The following is a 13,421-nucleotide window of genomic DNA, read 5'->3' on the forward strand; positions in this document are numbered from 1 at the left end:
AATTCAATTATCTACATTTAAGAAATCTCCGACTCTGAAGTTACTGGCATTCTCTCACCTGCTAGAAAAGAGCTGTGGGTTTTCCAAACAGCTGATAATTTTGCTAACATCACAAAAAACGTTATCGATTAAAATATCGATTAAATCTTTCAAACTGAAAAAACAAGATCAAAATTGGTTATTCCATTTGGCTGCTACGATGCCACACAGACATGTTAAACTTAAACTAAATTTGTGTTCGGAGTTCAAAAATGCAGATTTTTAAAATGAATAAGTATAATGAACGAAAAATGGGTCAAAAATTACAAAAAAAAACAATTATAAAAAAGTCCCAATTTTATTGACTTAACAAATGTGTGGGTATAGATAGATGGTTAATGACAAAATCAAGATTTAATATATTCGTCAGATCATAACACAGTGTTCGTTTTTAACCTTTGACCCGGCCTTATTTAGTCGAAATGCATTTGATGCTCCACCAGTATATAGAATCATCATCAGCAGTGACTGACTAGCTCGACCTCACGGTCCGCAAGGTCAACGGTAATTAAATTATTCACAGCACATTTCGGATAAATATCTCCCGACAAGGACGTCGTCCATTCAAATTCAAAACCATCGAATTGTCAGAAAATTTTAGATTTTTCCTCGTATTTAACCCATTATTTATTCATTGTAAAAACGCTATATACAGCACTAACAGTTGCTCAATACATATTAGATACTAAAAGGTACACAAAAGAAGTTTAATATATTAATACGTCTGTAGACAATAGTATTGAAATAAGGGTTAAAAGACATAGCAACCTCCGTGGCGGAGTGGGCACCCCTCGTTCCCAAGTTTCTGGTTGGTGACTGGTTTCGATTCCCAGCGCGGAATTTTTTTATATTTAAAAGTAATATCACAAATATGAGTTTCATTATATGATTGAGTAACATCTTCCTAACACACATTCTAACTTTCGTATATATAATATTTACTAGTAAGTAAATTAGTATTTAAGTATAGGTTTTAAATATCAGAAGGAAATAGGATTGGTTATTAGGTATTTAAATACCTATGTATTTCGATTGTAATTGCCGTCTGAAGTTTATTTATGGGCAATAAAACAAGTTTAGTTCAGCACTATTTTTTTTTTGAGATAACGGAAAAATAAAATACTACTTACTTATGTATCATTTCCTATTAATTAATAGAGCGTAAAAATCATACAACAAAAATTGAGACATTTTTAAATTAACTTCTCGTGAAACCATAGCAAAACAAATTATCATAGTTAACGCCAATATTCCTCGGATTAGCAAACAGAGACGTTTTGACACACCACCGACCCTACGCTTGCGTCACCAAAACTATTTGTCTATCAATTAACTAGTTATTAAGACCCGCACATTTGTTAAGAACAATTGCTGTCGTCTGTTACAAGGTTAAAACTTATTGCGATTTCAATAATAATTACCAAGTAGGTATATAGGTAGGTGATTGATAAATATATAATAGATAAATATGATTAGGTCATTATAAATAACGATTCCTTAAAAGTAATATTTATTTAAATATTAAGTAACATTTTATTAACAATATTTATTTTATCGAAATTCATGAAACATTTTTTCTACTACTGGTATTGTGGTTTGTGTTTGTTCTATATGTTTATAAGGAATTAATAATCAATCAAGTTTTTGACATAAATTTCATGAATTGCGGATGATGTGAGAATGTCACAACATAAACCTTTTAAGGAGAAAGTTAATTTGGATGTTCGACTACTGTCATTAAAATTTCAATTAACCATATGCTCGTACACGAATACAGAATATTTGTTCTACTACTAAATCTAGTTTCAGATTTCAATGAGGTTAAGAGGTTTATTCCACAATCCCTACGATAGCGGTGCTCTGAGACCATATTACTAAAATAAATAAGCCAGAACAACAATCTCAATACGGATATGTTGATATGATATTCAAGCGAAACGCATTCAGTTCACAAGACACGTAGTCCAACCAGTAAAGGTTTGTCCTATAGGTGCGCCCTTGACTTCGCCCGGCCATGACAGGCAGGTCCATGATCGTAGACCATAATTATCTTACAGGTGGCCTATGAGAAGTGACTCACATTTTAATGATGTGCGATGTTTTCCTGTCGCGATAAAAATGGACCGTTCAAAGAGATAAAATGATATAATTTATAAACTAAAACATTTTAAAGTTTAATTGAAAATTTTAATTTTAATTAGACACACAATAGTAATTGTGTATGTAATTAAAATCACATTTTTCAATTTTGTCTAAACATTCTAACTACCTGCTTTCTTAGTCTTAGGACTAGGAAAGAAAGCAAACAGATCCTATAATCGATGCTTGAACTGTGTATGCTTGCTTAATTAACAAACATTAATCTTAAATTTTCTTCCAACGTTAAGCCTGTTTTTCAATATCTAGACGATATGATAATAATCAAACCTCGATAACAACTTATAGAATCAAAACGTTCAATGCGCATCTTCAAATAACTCCACTAACATCAACGTATGTTATTATTACTAATAAAATATAAATTAAATAAATGTACTTACGTGGGTTATAGTTTTAATACGATATCAATTTTTAATCTAAATTAGCAATTAGCCTACTATTTAACTGAAATTATCTCTTTTACGATGTATAATAAAATACATAATACAGCCTAATAGCTGCTTTAGTGGGGTGTTAAAGCAATTTGTATGAAGCCACTTCAATACAAGGTGAAAAGATACATTTAGAGCCTAAGTATTCAGAACATTATTTATATTTATTAAACCTCATAACTATAGAATAAATAAGAGTACACATAAAAACATACGAGACTATTATCTGAGTATTCGTGCTCACTCGTAGTTGCAGCTAAGTGTAATTAAATTTTAAATGTACGTGTTTTATTAGATAAACTTTTTTAAATAAATAATATTTATTGAAATGTAACAATAGTATTTTACAGCAAAGTACAGCAAAGAGAGATACAATAAAATAAAAACTTATAGTAATACATTAGAAAGGAAAAACATAACAGTGACTTTATTAAATTCAGTGATCAATTTTATGAAATCCCTTCCAAATATTTCAATTTTGATGAATATTTTCAAGTCGAAATTTCCAAACATAAAGGCTACGCATTTTAACTTAAACTTATGATACCCGTAGGGCACCATCAACCTCGAACCGGCTCATCGACCTTACGCTTCCCGGAACCCGGACCATACTTCGCTTTTAATCTTTTTGAATTTTCATGAATAAGTATTGTTTTTATAGGTGGTCTTCGTTCTCAGTCGCGCCTACGCTCTATTTCAAATTTCACTCTTTGCCATTTCATCGCATCCTCTCCTTCTTTTGTCCTTTTCACCAATGCAGAAAAACTGCAAATAATGTATGATTGTTGCTTTCGTTGTATCGATAGGTCATAAGCTCAAGCGGGACGGGAATGAAAACAGCGCATTGATGTTACCCTACTGCCCTGGTTAAATACTATTATGATCACCACATTATTAGAAATAAGAATTTAATGTTATGTAAATAAGGTAGATTTTGTAAACTGTTGACAATACATTATATCACTCGATTTTACGTGACTTTGCTCATAATAAGAAGTCTTTGTTGCTATTTATATCAATTTCTTGTTGCTCTTATGATCACAATTATATTACACACACTTATTCATTCTTGTTCTTTATTAACTTTCTAAGTTGTCACGAAATCTATAAAAATTCGAAGATTCAGCCTACTACAACATGCTACAAAAGCCTACGCGAGGTAATACTTAGAGTGGGTTACACTAGTCAATTTTGACGTTAACTTTAACTTGTTGAACCTACGCAAAAAAAGCAAAGTACTAATTTCAAAATTATAGTCAGCTTTTAAGTCTTAAGTTCAAAGTTAGTCATTGTAACATGTGACATACTTAGATAATAAAGTCACAAATATAAGCAAATAATTATTAGCACAAAAATGCGTTTTTATATAACTGGTTCCTAAACTACTAACAGCTGTCCTTGTATCCACAATAATAAACACGTGGACGGACACTTCTATCAAATTAACCGCAAGACTATTTCCGCGACGCATATCGATAGCAGGTTATTAAATTGTCACTAAACAGCTGACATAATAGGTAAGATTGCACCTTTATATATCTAAGAAAACGTGTAATTGAATCATACACTTGACCTTTGATCATTTGATTACGCATCATAATATACGATTTGAATATTTCTTTTAAGTAAACCAATATTTTGTTCATTCAAAAATGTTAAAGTGATTAAATAAATCAAAATCTCTACCATGGGTCTCCTTAATTAATTTTCTGTGAGTCTATTTCTCACTTTTTTTTTAAACTTAACCATTATTAAAATACAATCAATATAATCCGATTCCAAGTCATTAAGAACGTAAATATCATATCGGACTTCAATATATAAATAACCGGTGTATATATGTTGTGTGACCTTTAAGGTACGAGTAAATATGAATTTATAGTTCCTCGGCGCATACACATGACCTCAGATATTATAATTTTATCAATAAAAATGATCTTTACTGTTATTCATTTAAGGATAGCACCTCGGAATGTAAAAAATACAAGTACTGTGGGTTTGTAAAATGGTATTTTATTATAAGGGAGTAGTTCACCTCCATAAAGGTTAGCCTTCAATGCTTATGTCATAGATATTATACACTAAATATAAATATATATATAAATGAGCATAGGTTTCTACCTTACCTAAGTCAAATTATCAAAAAATATTCAACAATAATATTCGTGTAAATATTCAACAAAAATATTCCATAACAATAAAAAACAAATTTTCATGTGGTGTTATCAACCATATATGACCAAAACATCTTATCATATAAAACTTTTTAATCCAACATGGCCGACTGATTAATGAGTACACAATATACGAAGTATTATTTTTTTGAGATACTACTAGTGACAATAAATTTCGGAAAATTACTACAAGTAAAATATGCACTAACGCTAATTCAGACTAAACTAGATAAATTGATATTTTTTCACATTCTAGCCTAAATATTTTAATAATTATATTACTTTAATATTTTCGTGATTTAGCCAGATATAAATAACCACGGGACGAAGCCCCGAGATGCAACTGTTGTTAATAATAAAGAATTGAGAATTTCCGTTCACCTCTTATTTTACGGTAAGTGCATAGCCTCGTCCAATCTCAGATTAATACAACTTCCGGTTACCCTACCGGTTTGAGATACTTCCGGCAAGTCTAGTGATCATATCTGTGTCAAGAGCGTTGTACATTAAAGGTCAGCAATTGTTTTTTATTGCACTTGATAACTTTTTCACTGCTCAATGATTTGACACACAGATTAATAATCGTGTACAGTCTTAGGAATAAAAAACAGAAATAGGTAATGCTGCGATATCGCGAAACGTTCGTTTGTTAATTTGTTTCATGCTTATTGATCAATATTTTTATATTATGAAATTACTACAATATGTTGATATTGACACACTACAATATTTATAATTTTAAATACTTACTTATAACTATATTTTGGTTTAATTCAGAAGTAGTTAAATCATCGTGACTTGTTCTCAGACCATAACACCATAAATGATAGAATATATTCTAGGTCGACTAAAATGCGAATTTTTGACAGCTGTGCAGCGACATATTTGAACTCCATTTTACCATACATATATAAATTATCGTAAATTAACGCAGTGATTATCTGAAATCTAAAACAATAGCCCATTTAATTTTCCAGCGAGTGAGTTTGATTGGGCAAAAGCGCAATCACCTTAGTATCACGATCGTTTTATATTTTACCCTGGCGTCCTGTTTAAGCGACCAAACGCTGCATGTCGCGATGCGCCGCTGTGCGCGTACGAATGATTAGTAATGGAAAACGTAGATAGCAAATAAATACATACATAAATATATTTAATATTGTCACAAGGCGCTGCGTCGCACCGCCTTGCCGCTTGCGCCGTTTACCTATGATGCCAAGTTACCGTGAGTCGGGCCGCGCTCTACATCCGTTTCCCGAAACTACGCAGCTGCGCAGGCGCATGGCGCAACCAAACAGACATCGCGTTATAGAGAAATACTCGCCCTTTTGCTACTGAGTAATTAAATGAATATGTTTTTTGATTGAATGTTAATATTTGTCATCTTCCTAAAGAAAACTTGACATTTCATCGTAGCATTCGTTTTGGATACCATGCAAATAATAACATAACAAAGATCTACATTAATTAGATTCGTGTATTCGGTAAATAATATTCTCGATATCATTTAAAATATGTTCCTAATGCTAACTCCATTATTTCTATTCCTCTGGAATTCAAACCAGTTGTGAAGTTGAAAATGTAACACATTGTGTCATTACATCATAAGGTATATTATAGATTCATGCTATTAACGTCTCAATGTTAAATTAGACAACGAATTGCAAATACAGGCGTCACTGAAACATCCGTATGACCTTGTCACGCGGAAGCCATACTGTTACCATTATTTGTTTTATCTAGAATTCTGAAGATCTGTATAATACAAATACTACTAACATATGCTCTATTTATAAATTTAGTTGGAAATCCAAGTTTTCGATCAATTTTTTCAAAAATCTCATCACAAAAATGAGATAATTTGAGTCAAGTTTTCGCTTGTCATTGCTTGTTAATATTATTAAATTCGATGTGGTTCTCACGTTTTGATAGAAAATTTCTTAGACACGGTTCATGTATAACTTTCACTTTCTAAAAAAATAATTTACTAGAACACAATTCTAAACTAAAATATGGAATACGAGTAACACAAACTACTAGTTGAAGTACACAACAGCTTCATAAAACCATTAGTTGAAGATAGCAATTTGTGTCAAGTACGCTCTGCGAGTCTAATTAACATTTCAGAACAGTTGACCAGCTGCACGTTGGCACTTATGGAGTTATGACTTCTTGTTAGTGACTTCTAGTCATGTTACATCGTCTAAACAAGTTTCGGCTATGGCAGAATGTCGCATTTTCTCTGAATCATAGTAAATTAGACAAAATGATGGCAGCAGTTATTATTTCGCAACACTACGACTACTAGTAGGTAATAGGTTAGTATGTGTAAGATGCCCGTGTAAATATTGATTTTGACTATACTGAACTGGAGAATTACGGGTTCTCCATTTATAGTCTTTCGCGTCGCATCGCATCGCGCCGCTTTTTTGCAATAATGCGGGGTTAAACTGTCGCTTGTTTTTGGAATGAGACGAAGAAACGCAAAGGTCCACAGCACAGCCAGATAGAAGTATTCAAAACAATGAGTAATTTTTTTTAACAATTCAAAATTCGAATCGTATTTGTTGCAGGCTGGGTGAGCGATGAAGGGGTGGTTCGATGCGTTCCGCGAGGAAGGTGGGCCTACACTATACGCGTACCATAACCGCACGGCAGTCGCGGCAGACGTGCCAGCCCTGGCGCTGGTCGTCGCCGCGCTCACGCTCTACCTCGCCTTCCTCGCCATATTCCCCGGCATCAGGAAAGAGGTAACATTCCAGACATTAAGACTGTATGGCAAATTAGTTCTAGCCCATGAAACTTGTCCGTAGCTTTATTTAAAAAAGGTCTGATCGGAAAAGATGTCCAATGATTCAGATTCAGATTCAGATTCATTTATTGCAATGTCACAAGTGGAAATGTTAGGTGTTACATAGATAATAAGTAAGTACATGATATAACACATCGTCGCCCACGTTGCGAAATGCAAGTGAAAAGAAGAACTTGCACTTATGTGTACCATTAAGAGTATGATGATGATGATGCTGGTACAACACCAGTATGAGATCATCTTACTTAGGTAATACTAGGATATTTATAAATCTCACTCGACACTTCGAACTCGAAATGATCACAAATACAAATCGGATCAGCCACTCAAGGATTTATGTCTTGTGATCAATGTTTTCATTTGCATATATAAAATGTGCGGTTGCTCCCACGCTTGGAAATTATACAAATATAGATACTTTATCCTCTTTGTAATCGCTTCAGATCGTTTGAATGCTATTCCATATAATGAATGAGTTTTCGAAATTATATTGTTTGATAGCTGAAACTAAATTCATCATATTTTTTCTTTCTGCAGCAGAAATATATATGCTCAAATGGTATAAAGAATATAATATTTTTCTTTTCAGAGATTCTCAACGTTCACCATAGTTACCCTGAGTCTTTTCGTCGGCACTGTCATATTAGGTATGTAGCATAGTATACATTTCTTTATGAAAAATATTTTATTTCTTATTTTATATTTTATTTATTCTTCTTCGAACTTGCACTAACGACGTACACGATTTTTTAAAATAATAAGGTTAATGTGTTTTTAAATGATTTTAACAGCAAAATTACAGTAAATTGGTACTTACTACAAAATTGCTGTACAAATAGATATACGAATTTCATATTCCGATATGGGTGTCAACGAATTAATCAATTAACATAAGTACAACGTTTTCTTACCTTGAACTTGATTAATGATTACATTACATTATATAGATTATTAATGTAATATGATTTTGATGATTATATATTCAATTGTTTCTCAAACAGATCTTGAAATATAAATAACACAGTTGATGGCACTGAATATGAATATGATTTTCTTTCAATAGCCCACAACATAAAGCAACGAACTTAAAATTCATTTCAAATACGCCGCTATTACTATAGAATAAAGGTTCATTCAATGTACAGTTATTATAAGAACTGTTTGTATTCCCTTGTATACCTACAAGGGAATACAAACATAAAACTGCAAAAAACCAATGTTGACGGTGCATGTTCAAGAATGTGGACTCGAATGTATATTTTTCTGACCAACCTTGACTTCAATGAGTTCTTATATTTCAACGAATACATACTTACCTATACTTGATTTTTCTGTAGGTATTATTAAAATAAGCCTTTCAGAGATTAGATTTATCAGATTACCTCAGTAGCTTTTAAAACATCTTAATATAATGGATTTTGAAAACCGATAAATTGAACAGATAAAAAACACTTTATTATGTACCTAGGTAATTTATATCCCGCGTGTTTTAGGAAGTTTTTAATATGAGTGAACTTCTTCATTGACAACGTTTTTGTTTGTCTACGACGTAATAGTTTAAACGTTTTTGTTGCATGTATTATTCCTAGAGGCAGCAGTACATTTATTCTGGATGAAGAGTGGGCGATTCGACGCTCAACGCGAATGAAAAATTAAATGATTATTTTTAAATGTTGTGAAGTCCATGGATTTAGTAAGTACTACGATGGAGTACCTAATTCCATGGTGAAATCATCAATTTGTCATATGTGAAAATAGAGAGAGAGATGGAAAGAAGCCCACCGACAAGAACCTTGTTCTTAAATGTATGCTCGTAAGAACATACATTTCGAAGTTTGCGAATTGATGACTTTTTATTGTTGAATGAAAAGTCATCAAATCGTAAACTTCGAATGTATGCTCTTACGCGCATATTGCTCTATTCTAGTGCTAACTGCTAATAGCATACATTGAAGTTTTTAAAAGTTAAAGGTCAATCAATTCGATTTCCATCAGATAGTGCAAATAGACTAGGTAATAAAGATGGAAAGTCAACGATTAAATGCCGTATGCGTGTTGATTTTGCTTGAGTCAGTACATAGCAACAGCTTACATAAGCGCGCGTAATTCACATAATAAGTATTATAAGACTATTCACTAATGCAAACAACCGGCACATGTTTCCAACAGGATAGAAACCGGTTATGTAAGACGATGTGTCTTTATTAACATTTAGTAATATTAATTGATAAAATAATTATAGTGTGAATTAAAATGTGCTCAATAAGTTTGAAATATAGTAAATATAGGTATAAGTTACATTATTCTTATTGGAATTTTGTACTATAATAGATAATTCATTTCTTAATATAAAAACGATAATGCTGATAATCTAGCAAACGATGCCTGACATTCTCCGAAACTTTTTCAGAGGAATTTCCTTGAAAAATATTTTTTGTATGCGTCACTTTTACATGATCGATTGTCGAAGTAACCTAACAATTTTAACAGTGGATATTGATGACCGGAATTGTACTATATTCAAACTAGTTTACTCTAAAAATTAGCAATTAGATGACCGTAAAGATTTTGCAAAAAGTTATTTTTTTCGTAATGAGAATTGGCCATTGTCTTCGGGTGACCGGCCAAGTGGAGAAATCAGCCGCTTGCATTCTGCCATTGACCGAGTTATTTCGTGTGTCAGCTGCATGATTGCGGCGCATATTGTTCACTGTTTATCTAGATCATCTAGCATTCTTCTTCTTATTATCGCTCAAAAACTGATATGACTTTTATGACTTGCGCCATCTAGTGACACAAACATACTATTGAATGTAACAGTAGGTTTCCACACTATGTTTTACTTATCCGAAAAGATGTCAAATGAGATATCTAAAACTAACATGCTATTTTATTTTTATACTCTTCCATTACTTAAATTAAATTAGAATAATTTGAGGAACATCAATTGGTTTGTCTTAAAAATGTGTGTTTGTGAGCCATAATAACATCATTCACCAGGTGCCTTTTATAAAATGGTCACCTTGTAGAAAATCTAAATGCTGAGGTCATTTGCAAACAAAAACTGCAGTGGAAATGAAGACCGCTTTGTTTTTTCAACTTTTTGCTTCACATCCGTAATGAGTTTCCGTAGTAGTCCGACAATGAATATAATGATGTACAGCTTTGTTTTACATCGAAAAAAAAAACATCATTATATATTCTGACATGGTTTTCTAAGTTACGGTTTAACCTGTAACCATGGATATTGTACTAAGTACTTTAAACACAGTTTTTGTATTAAAACTAATCATTATCACATTGTCAAAGTTTTTGTCGACAATACACTACTATGCCGTCCTTTTTTTCGAAAACTACATTCTTTCAGAAATAATGTGTTTTATAGAATTGAAGAATATCACATTTTTATCCCTTATAGTTAGAGCCAAAGTCACAAAACTCGAAGCCATATTTAGCTAGGTAAAAAAATTATATAGAGATAGGACTTACGAAACAGTGACAGGTCGCTAGCTCATCGTCTGAGTATAATCTCCGTTTAATAGCTCTTTTCCTTGATTGTCTTTTTCAAGCTGCGCGGGTGGAGAAGTAGCTGGAACATTCTATTAATCCATATCAATGTTATAACACATCTCTTTATAAAGAGAAAAACATTGTATTTTTGTTTGCAAAATTTTAATCCATAGCGATACAAAGAGAGAACGCAGCGTCACGTATACCTTTGATTTGATTGAATTTTAATTATTTACTTCAAGTAAACGAGAGTAATATACATATGTTTTTACATTTCAGTGTGTAAGCACGGGTCGTCGTGGCACGTGTCCGGCGCGCGGGTCGCCCGCGCGTCTTACCGAGCTTTCTCCACTGAAAGGCTGGACTGCTGGCTGTCTGTTCATGTGGGCTTGGGCCACGTCAACGTTACGCTTAATGGTGAGCCATTTTATTGCTTTTCTCTTACTTACTTCTTACTTCGATCGAGGACAATTTTCCACAATTAGGCGTCTTTTCTGGGTCCTTTCTACGTGCGGAGTCTGGTGATGGTGTACGGTAGGCTTCACTCATGGTCCCTGAATTTCCCAGGGACTCTTCTCTTGCAACGCCATGACCCTCCAATAGGAGGTGATTTGCATTTTCCTCAGCCTCCATGCATGCTCTGCTCAGTGGGCTGTCTGTGACAGTCTGCAGTATGAGTGCAGAGTCCACGTAGGCACGACACAGGTCGTGCAGGACAGCCGCACTGTCGGACAGTATTTTGATAGACTTATCTGTTACCTTTCTTTATTTGTTTCTTTATCTGTTTAGAATCGTGCTGTATTTTAAATTGAGGTCCTGAGAGAACACACCTGCTTGCTTTTCTCTTATTTAATCTAAAATTAATTCAGTGAGCATGCACGAGGCATCTGCTTATATACTTTAATACACCATTTTTGTACGACAAATTTGACGGTGCAATTCCTCAACATAATTCATTAATTCATAGAAACTACAGCGACGTGACGTAGAAAATTTCATCTCTGTAGAAGAAGCGGAAGTAGGTAAAATTTTAATTGCTAGACACTGACAGGATCCCGGGACAGGTGACGGCTCTTTTGATTATAAGCATCAGTCATTGATTTTTCATGACTCATCTTTGTATTATTCAATTTAATTCTGAAAGTAAGGTCAACGATTATTTATCCTATGTACCTATTTGAAGAAGAATGTTTCAAAAACGGGACTAATAAGACAGACAAAACGTTTCAAAAAATGTTTTGTCTGTCTTATTAGTCCCTCATTTCTGAGAATATGTAAAGTTACGTAGACACTTTTTCACGTTTCCGACACTTCTACATTAAGTACATATTTTAATTTTGACGAAACATACTGCCGATATATTTCTGTAAACGTTTTGACTGTTTATTATTATATGCAACTACTTAAAAGGTTGTTTGTTTGAAATAACATACGTGCAGAACGAAATAGGTACAAAGACAGATAAACGGAAACAGAAAAACCGCGGACTTCTCAACAAAAGAAATGCAATTAAAATTTATTTCTAACAATTCCAGCTCTCTCCTGGGGGAACACGACGGTTGGCGATCCAGGCGTGGACTACAATGAGCAGTTCCGCTGGGAAGAGGCCGGGGCCATCCAGGAGTGGTACCGCGCGGGACTGAGCAGAGGGCTCCCTTACCCCGTCCTCTCCATAGCGGAACACTTCGCGGTACAACATGAAGGCTTCGAGTGGGGCGCGAAGTACAGGGCAGCTGGGTATACCACCTCCACCTTGCTTTGGTAAGGCAAACAATATGCTGTCAATTATATAATATTTTTTTAAATACCAATTCCTCTAATACCCACTTTTCAGTTAAACGTGGCCTTCGAGTCTTGCGAGTTATGGCTCTAGTAGATAGAGCCATACTGTAATAGCCATTTCCAGACTGGAAAATTTTTTTAATAGGTACATAATTTTCCTTTTACCTATCTTTCCACTATGACCAACTGACACAGATCAATGTATTCTAGGACCGCGCTAGCGCTGTGGCTCCTAATGAACCTGCTCCTCGTGGTGGTCCCGCGGTACGGGGCCTACGCGATGGCGACATTAGGGACCACGCTGTGTGCCGCGGCCGGCGGCTACTGGGCGTCCTTGCCCACCGCACCGCTCGTAGTCAGGCTCGACGGCGCCATGCTATTCTTCTCGCTAGGCTGGTGCTTCTGGCTCGTACTCATTGCAGGTCTGTATTGATATATTAGCACGAATGTCGACTGTGTAGGTCCTCTCATCTATATATATCTGTTAAATAACAGGTGCTCCCTTCATTCCGG

The 13,421-nt window shown here is 34.1% G+C and overlaps 1 protein-coding gene across 3 annotated transcripts in view; it reads left to right on the forward strand.

Moving 5' to 3' along the window:
• The window catches only part of mol (moladietz), a 45,732-nt gene that overhangs the window by 28,639 nt on the left and 3,672 nt on the right, over nt 1-13,421 (forward strand). For all 3 annotated transcript variants that reach the window (XM_053754081.1, XM_053754082.1, XM_053754080.1), the window contains 5 exons: nt 7,378-7,554; nt 8,206-8,263; nt 11,406-11,543; nt 12,662-12,887; nt 13,119-13,330. In XM_053754081.1, coding sequence (XP_053610056.1) covers nt 7,390-7,554; nt 8,206-8,263; nt 11,406-11,543; nt 12,662-12,887; nt 13,119-13,330 — 799 coding nt within the window. In that variant the 5' untranslated portion in view covers nt 7,378-7,389. The remainder of the gene's footprint in view (nt 1-7,377; nt 7,555-8,205; nt 8,264-11,405; nt 11,544-12,661; nt 12,888-13,118; nt 13,331-13,421) is intronic.

This window comes from Plodia interpunctella, chromosome 13 (genome assembly GCF_027563975.2).
Source record: "Plodia interpunctella isolate USDA-ARS_2022_Savannah chromosome 13, ilPloInte3.2, whole genome shotgun sequence".
NCBI lineage: Eukaryota > Metazoa > Arthropoda > Insecta > Lepidoptera > Pyralidae > Plodia > Plodia interpunctella.